Source organism: Diplotaxodon limnothrissa, linkage group LG14 (genome assembly GCF_057381915.1).
Source record: "Diplotaxodon limnothrissa isolate DT_005_m linkage group LG14, D_limnothrissa_male_GT1.1, whole genome shotgun sequence".
Lineage (NCBI taxonomy): Eukaryota > Metazoa > Chordata > Actinopteri > Cichliformes > Cichlidae > Diplotaxodon > Diplotaxodon limnothrissa.
Genome location: NC_140609.1, coordinates 22,103,210 through 22,118,885, shown reverse-complemented (window position 1 = coordinate 22,118,885; position 15,676 = coordinate 22,103,210). Strand labels below are relative to the sequence as shown.

General features: G+C 42.3%; 1 protein-coding gene across 1 annotated transcript; it reads right to left on the bottom strand.

The window, feature by feature from the left end:
* Positions 1-4,210: 4,210 nt before the first annotated feature.
* On the bottom strand, positions 4,211-12,103 carry ccdc92ba (coiled-coil domain containing 92Ba). Its single transcript, XM_085371392.1, has 4 exons — positions 11,927-12,103; positions 11,537-11,677; positions 7,458-7,505; positions 4,211-4,944 (listed from the first exon to the last, which is right to left on the bottom strand). Exons 2-4 carry the CDS (start codon positions 11,667-11,669, stop codon positions 4,211-4,213), a joined length of 915 nt encoding a protein of 304 aa, XP_085227518.1. The 5' UTR covers positions 11,670-11,677; positions 11,927-12,103.
* Between the last annotated feature and the right edge of the window lie 3,573 nt (positions 12,104-15,676).

Below are 15,676 nucleotides of genomic sequence, written 5' to 3'. Positions count from 1 at the left end.
GATTTTGTTGAAAGAAAGACATCTTCGTTAGGCGTCGCACAGTTTGTCTTTGTGCTAATTTCAGTGGTGGGCCTCTTTGGCTCATTAGCGTTTTCCCTCAAGGCAGACAAACAAGTCGTCAGTCTCTGAGTTGTAAGAACTGTAGCAAAGATGCGTACAGCAGCCAGTATTTTGATGTTACATAAAAAGCATGGATCATCTGCTGTGAAATCTATTAAACTGATGATTACAGGTGGATGGAGAGTTGAATCTACCTGGATAGGAGGTGCAGTGATTAACTCATGGAGTCTAACAGTCTAAAGCTCAGTTTTCCCTGTCAGAGAAACTGTTTTGGACAAGACAGCTTTGCACTTATATCACCGACTATCTCATAAAACTTGAGGAAGAATAGTGCACACGGTCATGCTAATGGCTTCCCAGCTAAGAGGTGAATGGAAACCCTTGTCATGTTCGCATTTCTTTGCTAAAAAACAAAACAAAAGAAAACAAAAGAAAGAAAAAGTGTACTTCACTCAGGTTGCATCCAGACCTTTTCAGGTGGCATAAGAATATGCCGATTTACTCACCGCTGCGTCACGTGCAACATATCATTGAATCCCTTAACATTTAGCGTAGCAACTCATCTCATAAAGAGTCAGTGACAAAACTTTAAAATGGAACAATCCATCGGACAGTTCAGAAAAAAAATAAAGCGAAAACACTGTGAGCTGAAAAATTACAAAGATAGAAACTCTTTTCACGCCTCAAATGTCCTTACACCAGCTGACCTCACCTACTCATAATATATAAATATACAATATATATTGCTTTATTAATAATAGTCCTACAAACATGATGCTAAGCCGCTAACCGGTGGCTTAGGAGTGAAAGAAAATCCTTACAATCAAATTCAGTCTTACAGGAAGACTCGCATCAAGCTGCGGTTACTCAGTTAGGTTATGGCTCAAGGAAAGCATTGAAGAAAAACTGTGATCTGACTTATATGCAAACCCCAACCAGAGTTGTATAAAAGGAAACCATCCGTTAAGTAAAGACTTGTAGTTTCCTTTGAGTCCGCGTGCACGTTTATTACATCACGACTCCTCTTATATATTATAAGGCAGTAGTTGCAGTGTATATGATGGTAAAGTCATAAACGGGCGCCGTTAATGCAAGCCGTAGCATAAAAGGTTGATTTCACCTGCTTGCTTCATGCTGTTTGCTCATTGTTTCACTAGGGGCCACCATATGCATGTGTTTTGATAACAGAGGGTAACAGCCACTGCATCCGTGTGCACTCACAAGGCTAGTTTGGGAATTTGTTAAATGTGTTTTTAAAAAAATGTGAAAGGAAATTCCATCAAAACAATCATCCGGCTCTTCAGTGTAAGACACATCATCAGACACATCATCAGACACATCAAGAAATCTAATTTTTTTTCCTGAGGTAAAAAAAAAGAAAAAAAGAAAAAAAAGTGAAACAAAACAACACAAGACCCTCAAACACAAATATGCCGAAGAAGGCGTCGTACGTGTGTGTTTTCTGTACACAGCCCACACCTGAGTAAAGTGCACAGTCCAGTGAGTCAGAACTGATTATCACCAGCATGTGGCCTGTTTACACGCAAAGCAGGCCCTGCAAAGGAAAGGCAGCACACCACCCCAATCCATCACTTCTTAAAACATACAGACTGAAGTTTCATGTGGCTGACCGCTCCTCCTTTAGAGACAGGCACTGATAAAATATACTGTGTACCTTAAAGGAATTAAGTTAGTTATTTTCAAATTGTATCTCTACCGCTATTTAAAAATGAATGACAAGTTGTGATGCTTTCTTAGTAATGTAGTGATAATATTTTGTCTTTTTCTAATGTTTTTTTAACCTGTTGGCTGAGATTGATGTAGACAAACAAAAGTCTAATGACCTTTAGTACCTTTCAGGACTTCAGATTTGCACGATTCACAGTTCAAAATAATTCTTCTTCATCTTACACTTGCCCTCATCCACTGACTGAAACAAGCTGTTGTAGCTCCTTACCCTTTAAGCCAGCCTTCTTCTGATTGGTTGCCTCTCATAAGCAGAAGGTTTGGACAATAGGTGGGTGGAGCCTGAGAGGACCACATAAGGATATCTCCTCCCTTCATCATGCAGAGGCAGTAGACTGAGCTTTTGCCTTACATACAGTACTTAAGAAATGTATTAGACCACCGCCCAGTGTAAGGTTTATGCCTCAGCTGTCCTAAGCGAACAGTATCTGTAACTAATTTTTTTTTAATGTTTCTGTAATGGTTAATATTCTGTATGCACATTTTTAATGCTAAAATATAATTATTGTCGTCAATTATTACTTTCAAATCAGCTGCTGTAGAAAAAAAAAGTATAAAAACAATATTAAAGCACATTATATTTTTTTGGTTGAGATGCCAAATTGTATTAATTTACTTGCATTCCTGAACAGAATTTTTGGTGATCTAATAAATTTGCTTAGAACTGTATTTACAACAAAAATAATTTAAAAAAAGCATAATAGGTCCACTCTAAAACAGCGGTCCCCAACCTTTTTTGCGCCACGGATTTGTGTCCGGTTTATGTCCGACAATATTTTCACAGACCGGCCTTTAAGGTGTCGCGGATAAATACAACAAAATAAAACCTGTACAAAAAAAGACGATTTATTCATAACACACGGGAAAAGACACAGGGAAACCAAGTTAACGATAAAACGATAAAAAAATAATGATAAAAACCGATAACAACCCTGAAAACCGGGTTAGGGTTAGCCTCGACTCTCGCGGCCCGGTACCAAACGACTCTTGGACCTGTACTGGTCTGTGGCCCGGGGGTTGGGAATCGCTGCTCTAAAGTGTATCATGATCTGGTCACTAACCAGAACAGTGAAGGCGGGCTGTGGGAAAACGCTTTGTTGTTAGTTGAAACACTGATTGGCTGCTTTGCACATGGCAACAGTTTGCCTTCAGGCTTTCTGTGATGTGGGTGACATTGTTAAACAGGTGTACTCTGACTCAAACCAGCCTTGTAGCTTTGTTGCCCAAACGTAACCAGGCTGCTGTTAGGGAGTGTTTCTCAAACAGGCATTCTGCTGGTTACAGAGAAGAGTTTAGGGCCAGATTTATTAAAAAGGGCAAAATAGCGTGCTTTACAAAAGTTGCGCTGCTTTTTGAACGGTCAATTTCAGCATCAAGTTAAAAAAAATAAGACCTGCTTTTATTCTGTGTTAAATATCGGCACAATTAAAAGTAAATTGCATTATTAAATTAGTGTGCGTGCTTGATTTAAACATTCTCCTTCTTATATTTTGCACCTTGAGAAGGGAACTCCCAAAATTACATATTTAATATCAACATATCACAGGCAATCTTGTCACTGTGATCTCTTTCTGGATGCTGATAGTACTTTTTACTGTGCCGGGCAACATTTTAGTAACTCTGGCAGTTAGTGCCTGTTGAGTGAGCATGATATTCATTTTAGACACGGCCTTGATGCCAGGTAAAACTGACAGAGATATCTAAAGTCTGCTGTGAAAATGTGATTTGTACCGTGCAGTTATTTAAAGCAAGTTTCCTTAAAAATCGTTGCCTGGACTGATTACTTCTGTTTTTCAGATTACACCGGGGACTTTGATGCATGGCTATGGATTTTTTCCAAAAAGAAGTAAAAAAAACAACCCAAAAAACCCAACAACAACAACAAACTATGTATGTTTCTATTCAAAGTGAGGAATTTCCTGGGGATCAATCGTTTTTTCATGTGCCTACCACCTCAGATATATTCAGCTGTGCCGCACGCAAACACTCAGCCACCTAGGGTGATTTATGAAGGGCCTTTAAAGGTCACAGCTGCCTGGGTAACACAACTACCACAGCAGCTTCTAGTCCACTCTAAATGACTGCTACCACGGTCAAACTCAAACCAAGAAGGGGGGGCTACCATAAAATAAGGCCCCGCAGTATGCAGAGAGTATCTGACAGCAGTGTAAACAATTCCTTCTAGTTTAAAAGACTGACCTAAAGTGACACTTACTGACTTTTGCGAGTTATTTAAGGTTACTTCAAAGTTCATATTTTAAAAAGAGCGTATAGTGAGTGTGATATAATAAAATAGCTAAAACCAGTCTCAGTGTGGATTCAGTCAAGGTGCAGAACAACAGTTATCACCATTAACAGTCTGACAGATGATACAGTGGTTGAAATGCACATGTCACAGTAGTTACTAATCTGCTTGCGTCTCCGCAGTGGGAGGCGCTGCTGCTGAAGACACCAGTCTAGCAGCTTCATCTTGGGGCTCCACTGGCCCTTCCCCACCCCCTGCCCCTTCATCGTCCTCCTCTTCTTCCTTCTCCATGCCCAGTGGAGGCTGTCTTTGTGCCGCACTGTGCCTGGAGCGGGCCCTGTGCCTTCGAGGGTGGAGGAAGAGAGCAGGGTCCGGCATGGCTGTGGGCTCTGCAGGGCCCGTCACTTTCTCTGTCGGCACACACTCTCGGGAACGCTCAACTCTCGAGGAAGCCCTAGCGCTCTTACGTTTTGGTTTAACCACAGGAGAAGAAGGCGAAGCTCCTGAAAGCATCTGTGGAGAAACTGTGGAGTTATACTCAGCACCGTACTGGAGCCCCTGGTTGTTGGCCCTGGAAAGCAGGCCCTGCCTCTGCTGCATCCGCTGCTGGTGCAGTTTCTGCCTCGCAGCGTGCAGCTGGAAGGAGAGGTATGCCGCAGCCTCGGTTTGTTTCTGCAGCTCCGTGTTAAGGACGGTCGAACAGTGGCTGCGGCTTTTCAGCTCCTCCAGAAAATGGCGCTCTTTTTGCTTGAGATTGGCTCTGAGAACTCCCACCAAAGCCCCTTTCTGAGTGAGCTCCTTCCTAAGCTCTCCCAAGGCGCACTCCTTTTCTGCCAGGCGGTTTTCAACCTCCAGACTGCGAGCTTCCAAGAGCTCCTCTTCCTCCTGCAATTCTGATGCAGACCAGAAATGCAAATTATGAACATGTAGAGTTTCAGAATAAAGTTTGTTTCACATTTATGGAAACCTCTCTGGTATGCAACATACTCTCCTCTGTTTTACCATCCATCAATCCATCTTCTGTTGTAGAGACACCCAGACCTCCCATGTCCCACCCATCTCAACTGTTGAGGTGCTCCCTCATAACATCATTATCCATTTTTTCCTACCACAGGGCCTCCTCCCAGTTTACCATGCCCAAAATACTTCATTTAGGAGGCGCCAAAACAGCTCCTTTAAATCTGGAGGAGCAGCATTAACTCTGAGCCACTCCTAAGTGACCGAGCTCCTCAGTCAATCTCTAAGGAGCCCAGACACCCTTCAGAGGAATCTCATTTTCTGCCGCTTGCATCAGCAATCGAATTATTTTGGTCACTACCCACAGCTGATGGCCATAACAGCGCAGATCGACCAGTAAATCGTCAGATTTGCTGTGAAGCTCAGCTGCGTCATCACCATGAAGACAGAGCTGAGCTGAGACCGGTACAGCATCCACATTACTGCAGACGCTGCACCGATCCATCTGTCAATCTCCTGCTCTCATTTCCATCCTGGGGTGGGCATCCCACCATTTTTCTTTATGTGATAAAATAATCAGAATGATTTTTTTCTGGAGAAATATAAACATTTTCTCCTGACCTAAAAAATGAAAAGATAAATATTTTCTGATTGATAAATAATCAAAATTCTCGATCAATCACTTTTTTTTGGTCAGTGGATCAAACTAATATTGTCCTCGTTTCCATTCTGATGTTTGATAATGAAGGGTCGTTTTTTGTGAGGCCGTTCGGTCCATATTATGGGAAGATCTGTGTGTTACTGTGATATTTGATATCTTTAATATGTCCTGCCCACTGCAGGCCGACTGATGCTCACATGCCGAATTTGTGGATCAGAGAAAAACAGAAGCTACAGCTTGATTCATGTGTTTCACTTCTTATCACCAAAGCAGAGCTAATGCTGCTCCATAAGCATTTATATTCTGTACAGTATGCAAAGCTTGTCCTCACAACACAGTCCCACATTTAAACAGACTGCACAGACACAGACTTTCATTCAGGCTACTACTAAACGCCTTCTCTGCCAAGGTCGTGTTCAACACAGCACACTGCTCATTGCTTTTTCTCCTTTTTGCCTCTGTAGACGAGCTTTCATCTCTTTTTATTCCAGTAAAATTCCCCACAGGGATGAGAGGCAGGTATGGGTGAAAAGCCCTGAGTCAGTGCGGTTACCTCAGGGCTTACTGAGCAGGAGAAGCTGCTGGAGGAGCAGGAGGAGCAGGGGATTATAACCACAGAGGCCGGCATTGACCCTTCTGCCCAGAGGGAAACCGACCTGAAAAATCCTAATAAGCTGCTTCATATACTGACAAAAGCTTTGAAATTGGGGGTCCAAACTGTAACATCTTGCAGCTTATGGTATCCCATTCATGTAATTTCTCTGTCCATGACAGGCCTTTTATTGGGTTTCATCTCTGTTACTCATTTATTTCTTTATTTTCTCCATTTTTCTTACAGGATCGATCCTCTGAAGGCCGACCGGCTTCTCTTTCGCCCATCACCACACCCCACCTAAACTCATACGCCTGCTATAGAACTACCTAATGTGAACTTTACGTCCATCCATACGCCTCCATGTCTGCAGCTGACTGCACTCTGCCGCCTTTCCTTTTGCCTTAATTGCCCTCCTCTCTCCCCCTTGTTACTTCTCTCCTTTCTTTTCCTCTCTTGTTTCCTACATCTCCTTCTCTCTCGCTCTCAGCAAAATCTGTAAGTGGACACCCCCACCGGGACCTCGAGGAAAAAAGGAGAGCAGAAGACGAAAAAAAGAGGATGGATCAATTTGCCGGGGTGAGGAGGAGAACACAGGGCTGTGCTGCATGATGTATCGTGAGTGGGGGGATAACCTGCCCTGGATAAAGTAGATGGGATCTAATGGCTGAGTAATGCAGCCAGGCACAACTCCTCCCCCCTGCCTCCCGCACTCTTTACAAGCACACGCACATTTATACAGCCTTTTGACTGCTCTTTCTGGAGTCTGTCTCCAATTCGCTGAGACAAAATGGTGCCTCTTTCTGCACTGAGCCACCTTCACGAGGTACGCTTTAGCCGCTGAGACAGTTTCTTCATCTTACGTGTGAAGCTGTAGCATCTTTTTACACACGTGGCTTTACCAGAGACTCCTCCCTCCTGAAGAGAGAGGCAGCGGTGGCCGACAAAGATCTGTTCCCTGGAGGATGCAAGGGTGGAAGCATGGAGAGAGACAGGGGTCATCTGGGGGTTAAAGCTGAGTATGGGGAGGGTGAGTGAAAACTAGCTCGGGGAGATGTAAACATGTGGCTGTCTTTGTGTCCTCAAAGCCAAAAAAAGATGACAAAAATCCAAGAGGCACGAACACAGTCAGGCACGGCAGAGAGAGGAGAACTAGGAAGAGCCTGTGAAGGGAGCGTATGTGAACTCAAACATACCTATTTGACTCCTGCCCGGAGGCTTCATCTTCAACTCGCTTGTCAACTCTGAAAAATGCAAGAGACACACAAAGACAGCGGGAAGAGAGAGAAATCAAAAAATCAGAGATTAAACGCAGGCGATCAGAGTCTTGTTAAAGCTGTATGCTGACAGTTTGTGTTTGCTGCTGCTGGTGGTTAACATAACAGATGCTCGATGCAGTACATCCTCGGCGAGCTCATGCATAATTTATGAAACAAAATCTGAAACTTTACATCAAAGACTGAGTGCTAGAGACTGCCACAGTCTGGATCTGTAAGGACACATTTGTCATATTAGCATTTTATTTTATTATCCTTATTTTTGGGATATAGGAGTGAAATCAGCATGGTGGAAAAAGCTGCTTTTGACTGCTTTTCTGATGTATATTTTGTTTTACCAGCTATCTCTCTGCAAGTTTGATTTGGCAAATCCAACCCCAAAAGTTTTTCGTGCCACCTCCGGGGATCTTTTGCTTCTTAAACAAACGTGTAAACCACCACACTGTGGAGCCACTCTCAGTGTAATCAGAATATATTTAAATAAAAATGCAATCCCCGTGAGCTGTGCCACATTTAATAAAACATCCGATGAAGCTAAACATCCTGTCGTGCTTTGTACGAGAGAATCATTTCAACTTAAAGCCACAGCTTACAATCATATCATTAAAAGTACCTTTACATTATTTTAATAGTTCTTTTTTCCCCCCTTGTATAGCACTTGAGTGAAGATGTGCATCTCTCTGTTGTATCTGTGTCTGCTGTATGCTTTGTCTGGCTTTTATGTCTCACATTAGGCGCTCGCCTTTGAGTCCATTTCACTTGAGCCATAAAAGCAAAGCAAGCAGATTAGAGGCACTAGAAACTCAGCAGCTTTTCTGGACAATAAAACGCATCTGATCAAAAGATCAAGCCATTAATGCCTTTTTTAGGGGTATATCAGGCAGGAGCAACAGTCTCGAATAGTGGCAGTGAAGTTAAAAGATGCTCAGTGTGATATGCAGCATATTTTTAGATGGATAAAATAAAGCATTTCTGATATGTTAAGATAATGTGTCAGACTGAAGTATTCAGTCGTTCAGTGATTTTTGGACTATATTTCTGCATATAAGTGAGTGCAGAGGGGCAGACTGCTGGTTGTGTCTGTCCTGTCAGTCATCTCGACGGTCATCCACAGCAGCCTGACTGCAGCAGGAAAATCTCCACATTCAGCCTTTTTCTGCACACACCACAACACAGAGAGCGGTGCTTCATTTAATTCCCCCGTGACCAGAAAAACTCTTATTCTCTTGAGATATTCGAGTTTATTTAAGTCAGAAATTATGAGCAGTGAACTTCAGGCTTTTTTTTGATGGAAGAATTTGCAGTGTATACAGAACAGGCTGTACCATCATGTGCGTGTGGCTTGGTTATCCCTAGCCTTTCTTCTCCTCTTGCTCTCTCTGTCACACCCTCTCTCCTTCGTGTGCAACACTTTGTAGGTCAGTCTTATCTCCTGCAGCCTGACTGAGCGTTCAAGGCTTTTGTTTAGTCGATTCAACCTTGAACGTTGGAAAGATATCTGGAAGGACAAATGCAACTCGTTTCTGGGATGCACAAAAAACGCATTAGACCAGACAGGAAGACCTCATTTACAAACAGTGATGCAGCTTGTAGCTCATGAAGAGAGAAGCGCCTTTATGTGCTGATTAGGAAACTCTTGGAGTTGAGAACAGTGAAAAAAAAGAAAAAAGGCAGAACTAACGTGCACAACAACACTGTCAGCCCAACCTTGCAGTAACCTTCCACGCTTTATTAGTGAGCTGGCAGGGTACACCTCTGAGTCCTGCAAACTGCATTAGCCTATCTGTTCTTCACTGCCTCAAGTTACAAATAAAAACGTTCAGCAAAGAAAACTAACTAATCCGTGACAAGCAAATATTCAAAGACCACGGACAAAAAAAGCGACATCTCTCCTCCTTTCCTTTTCCTCGCTTGTTCAGATACATACGACTGTTTGATCTTTGCCTTAAAAAGACATTTGCATGGAAAACCTTTTAACAGCTTTTCCACTCTGGCCCGACGGCATCGTGAGAAGCTTTAAAGATGTTCAGCAGCAACAGCTGCTGAGTATTGTTTTTAGTGAGTGCAATCCCACAGAAACCTCTGAGGAATGTGGAAATTAAAGGCAACAGCAAACTGGAGTGAGGAGAGCAGGCCGATGCCACCAACTGCTGAGGAAAGATGATTTATTTGTGTACACGTACTTCTGGGGGCAGAAATGCACTGTACTGTCTTTACGCAGGTTTGGCCTCGTTTCCTTGCAGCTGACAGAAATATGACTGAAGCTCCATGTGGACCAAAAAAAAAACAAAACCCACTGCTATAAACAATCTGTAAGAGCCCCACATTACAGTGGGAGAGCCCACAGAAACAAAAGGAAAGGAAGAGGAGGAGATGGCAAAGAGCAGGCCAGCTCTCTCTCTGTTGGTGGTGTCATTGTCACACGCAGCTGCACTGAGCAGATGTGACATGTGTGCGGGAGAAACACAAAATAATGGACCCAGCCCTTCCCCCATCCTCCTCCACCCCCTGCAATCCTCTTCGTATGGATTACTAAAGCTATAGGACCCATGGACTCATTACAAAGCACGTGTATTTCTGTGTCTGTCAATTAACTAATGTGTGTGCTGCTGGTTGTGCACTGGGGACAAAAAACTGTTCACATAACAGGATTCACGTCCCAACCAATGATGATCTATTTTAGGCTTTTAAGCTAGAATTATTATAACAGGGTTGATGGTTAGCCAGAAATAAACAAAAACATCTCCACAAGAAGGCTAATACCAGACTGTGTGTGTGTGTGTGTGTGTGTGTGTGTGTGTGTGTGTGTGTGTGTGTGTGTGTGTGTGTGTGTGTGTGTGTGTTTTCATGTGCATCTGGATGCTTGATTAAATGGAAGAAGGCACCATCCATTAGGCACCAAACAGGAAATGATGCAATCTACAGGAATTGTAGCATGACATCATCATGTAAGCATTGTCTGGCACTGAGTGGTGCTGCAGACACACATTAGAAGAACAATGAGGACACACACACACACACACACACACACACACACACACACTGGCTTTAGCTCAGTGGATGTGTCTCCTTAAAAAAATTAAATGTTATAATTCAGTGAAATCAGGGAAATGACAGGATCAAAATATCAGAGTGTCTGATGGTTTATTGTGAGGTTAAAACCCCATTCAAAGAAGGCTGTTTTCCAAAATCTCAGTAAATCCTTTCTCTGAGGGTAAAAGGTCAATTAGATTGGTCTTAGCTGATTAATAAAGAGCTGCAGAACACCAGCAATGCCTAAAGAGGATTAGCCAAAAGGATTCTTCAATTAAATATGAACTCATAAGACCGCAAACGATTAAAAATTAAAATGTACATTACAAATGTACCTTCCAGTGTCCACTCGGTACTTTTTTTGGGAGGGGTTTTAAATTTTTTTTAAACACATCTTGGACACTCAGACATTGTGTATCCTCACATCTTATATTCTATAAAGTAACAGAAGTCATTTAAAATAAACATATAGCAGAAACCCAAGAGGAAAACTGATTTAACCTCCTAGGACCTGGCTTCCACATATGTGGTCATCACATTTTGGGTTGTCTAGACCAAAATACTAAATCTTGCTCTACAAGGGCCTGATATCCACTTACGAGGACATTATACTGCCACTGTTCTGTCGAAATTTAAAACAAATGTCCTGATATGTGGATCTCATTTTTCTCAGAAGCAAAAATCATGTAAAAAAAAAAAAAAAAAAAAAAAAAAAATCTGGTAATTCTTTGTTTTTGCATTCATCAGGTCCCAATCAGTCCAAATAGCAAAGAGAATTTAAAAATGCATGCCATGAAAGAGTTCGGGTCTTAGGAGGTTAAAGAAGCCAGGAAGTACTCCTGCTGATTCTCTAAAGGCCATGTGGTTAAATATATTTTTAGCGTCAGTAGAAGTAGGGGGTCAGGTAGAGTTTTTTAGGGCTTTACTTTCAAAAACAGCAGCAACAGCAGCTGAGAACCCCTCACCTGTGCATCGTTTCTGCAGGGAAAGGATCTCCAGGTGAAGACCATGGAGCATGGAGAGGTGCTCCTTCCTGAGGAACACCATGCTCCTCTCCACACCCTCTATCTGCTGAGACAAACTCCTCTCATCGCCCATGGCTGAGTCTAAAGAGACGAGAGAAGGGGAGAGAATCTGCGTTTACTCCTGCCAGACACTAACTTAGAAATTCAGATTACAACCTAGGAGCTCCAGCGGCTCCACGTAACTTTGTCTTCAGTGGGAAGTGCCCGCTCGGAATTGAGGTCATGCTGGAGCTATAAATAAGGCATTGATAACAAAAAAAAAAAAAAAATCAAGCCTGACCGATAACCTCGACTTATATTTCATTAGATAATATAAGTGTCCCTGCTTACCTTAAATTGACGTTAAGTACCAAAATGTGAAGAAATGTGATTTGCTAGCGTTATAAATACGTCCTCCGGTCCGAGCATGCTGGCCTCCGGCGTCGGTCCAAATCCTGCGGGCTGCCGCATTCACCCAGACATTTTATCTGGAGCGTTTAAGTGCTTTTCAGCAGCATGTGACGCTGTTTGATCAGAGGAAGAGCAGGAGGAGGAGGCTGGATGGGTGCGTAACGATGCAAAACGACGCATGGCACCGCGATCCGCCGACACCAAAAACAATCCCTGCTGAAACATCTGCAGGGTCGATCATCAGCAGCAGGAACATGAAGCTGCTTTGAAAACCGACGAGCAAAGTGCGCAGTCCATTTTTTTTCTTAACGTGCGCACCTTTCCTCCGCTCCCACCAACTGAGGCGTCATCGAGCTGCTGGATGAGCAGCGAGTTGAAGACGGTGATGAAAACAAGCCATCGTGACCAGAACACGCGAGAACATCGTACGACGGGGTCAGTCCGCCAGCTGATTGGCTGAGCGGCACATCACCGCTCCGAGTCGACTCTGTGGAGCAGCGGTCCCCAACCCCCGGTCCTCGGACCGGTACCGGTCCGTGAGTCGTTTGGTACCGGGCCGCGAGAGCTGAGGCTCAGGTGTGAAATGTATAGTTTTCAGGGTTTTATCGGTTTTCAGCGTTATTTTGTTATCGTTTACTCGGTTTTCCTTGGTCTTTTCACGTGTGTTATGAATAAATTTTCTTTTTTTCGGTACCGGTACTAGTTTTATTTTGTTGAATTTATCCGCGACACCTTAAACGCCGGTCCATGAAAATATTGTCGGGCATAAACCGGTCCGTGGCGCAAAAAAGGTTGCCCGCTGCTGTGGAGGATCAAGGCGCAGCTCGTGCGTGTGAAGACGCGAAACTTTAAAGCCTCGCGTGCACGAAGCGTGTTTGCTTTGTGCACTTTAATAAAAGGATGCGCGTGATTCCAGCACCGTGGACAGCGAGACACTGCTGCAGTGGTTCTCAACATGAGGGCTGGGGACCTCATTTGGACCTTTTGGGAGTCGTTTACAGGACAAGGAATGCAAGGTTAATAGTAATAACAGGAGCACTTGAGAATAAGGGCTATGCTAACTTTGATCTTTTATGCTCATGCCAGCATTGTTAATATGGAAATCTAGTGTAGTATATAAATCTTTTGTGTCATTATGAAGTCATATAATTTTGTATTGAAAAAGTAAACTTTAAATTTTACTTTCAAACAAAGAAAGTGCTTATGCCCCCCAGTGATTATTGTATTGCTCTAAAGTTTTGGAGAGGACCTAACCTTTAACCAGCGGCAGATCTAGAAAATTGTACATGGGGGGCAAAGTAGGGGGAAGAGGTCTAGGCACAGTGGCACAAATAAACGGTTAGATTTCTATAAGCTGGGAAAAACTTGACTTATTACTCAATATGGCTTCTTAACTTTTTTTTTTTTCAATATGAACTTTGACCTTGGGCTCTCACAGTGAAGGCCAAGGTCAAATGCTTAGCCAACCTAGCTACTCATGTCCACCAAGCGCTAGTATATTCTGAAGTTTGAAGACTATTCAGAAAAAATTGTGGGTAATATAGATTTTTTTTTTTAGAAATTTTCACAAGTGGCATGACCTTGAACAGATTTTCACCAAAATTAAATCAGCCCCGGTATCTACCGTCACAAAAATTTAACACAAACTCAAAAACTGTGGATGCCAGAGTGCTAACAAAGAGACAGACAAACACATAGATCCAATTACATACTCCCTCCTTCAGGCGAGAGAATAAAAAACAAAAACTCGACTGTCACTCCCCCTCAGCCTCCTGGTAGATGCACATATAGCCTAAATTTGAAAATCGTAGCTGATCATCAGAAAAGTTGATTTTTCTGATTTTGACCTTGAGGACAAGGTCGCTAAAATTCGAACTCGTCCAACATTTTTACTCTTCTCGAGTTCTGGGTAGTGGTTGCACAGCTGGAGCCTATCCCAGCAGCACACCGGGTCAGGTCTCCAGTCCCCTGTAGGACTAAGTGAAGAACATACAACATGAATGTAGGTCTGTGTAAAGTTAGTTTGGGCTATAAAGAAGTAAACGCTGTTTGCATTTCTCTCTAAAACTTGTTAACATATCTAACCTTTAGTGCTTTTCGTAGATTCACTGTGATCTGTACATTTTAATGCACTTATAATAGCAGAAGATGGAGTTTGGACAAAATAATCCCTGTTAAAATAGTTCTGGTTTTTCAAAATAAAAGAAGATAGTTTTAAGAGGTCACCACAGTGATGAGTGTCACATGTTTTATTTGACAGGACGTCCTTCCTGACCCCAAAAGCATTTGTGTCACCTCCGCGGACCTTTTGTTTCTTTAATACGAACAATACCTTTGATTGGTTGGGTCCACCTGAGTCTGGGTCACGTCACCCATGACTAATAGTGAGTCGGACGCCCCAGATCTGGACCTCGAACTGGCTTCTTCTTTTATAACCCTGATGCTAATCCAAAAATCTGCAGAGAAACTAAAACAGAACGCTCATTCCTTTGATTTTATTCACTTATTTTAATCGACACATTAAAACAAATAGTGTTGTTAGATAAACATACATATCACAATTTTAATTACAAAACAATTTTGACAAAACTTGAAAAAATAAAACTGTTATATTTACACCGTTATATTTATATGCGACAGTCTGATGACAGGATAATTTTTGCTTTCAGAAAGAAAGAAAAAAGTGAACTTCATGAATGAATAAACAAGGGCACACTGATGGAGTAATTATAATTTGTGGGTTTTGATAAAGTTGGTGGACTTTAGAATGCCTCTTGGCCTAAATATTTTCTCGTTATGCCGACAAGTCACAAATATTGAATCACAATATTTAATATTTTTGACCTCATAAGATCTGGGGACAGTCGCCTTTGGAAATCAAAGCCATACAGGTGATCAGAGCTACTACGAATGCTTTAAAAATAAAATAAAATCATCAGGTCATTAATATGACTTGGCTGCTAAGGCGTGTCACAATTCATTAAAGCACACAGCAACATGATGAACAAATGATGTCATACAAGCACAATTTCAATAACATTACAGTCGTATTCATAACAGGTTCACGAGTAAAAGCTTGTTTGTTAGAAAGAACTTCAATTACCAACAACAAAGCTGCCCTAAAAAAGCAAATTTAACATTCAAAAGAAAATTAATTAAAAACAAAAACAATAACTCAAACTTTTGTCTTCTCCCAAATAGTGTTTTTGTTTTTTGCTGTGCGCTGTGATTGTTACTGGGGCTGGAAGGCCTGCTTTTCACGGCTTGAACATAAACCTATTCAAGCATGCACACTGTGAGGAAACTGCACGTGAAGAAAGGAGGAAAAAAAAAAAATTGCTAAAAAAATGCCCTCCCACCCTCTAACAACATGTCTTAACACAATCATGTCAGCGACAGGAAAACTCGGTGAACACTGTGTCACCTTAAACTCGTCTTTTATAGCACAAATAAATTACAAAGATATACAACAAATCAAACACTGATTATACACAAAGGCAAAACATCAAAAATATCAAAAGCAAAAAACTAAATCACATCAATTATATTTCCATGCCATAGAAGAGCTATAATGCTGTGAGCTGAGCTGGAAGGAGAGGCCGTGTGAGGCTGTGTAAATAACGGTCTGCTGTATTCACAGCTCTCAGACCAGTTTGTTCCCGCCCACCTCGGGGTTTTCTCTGCTTTCTG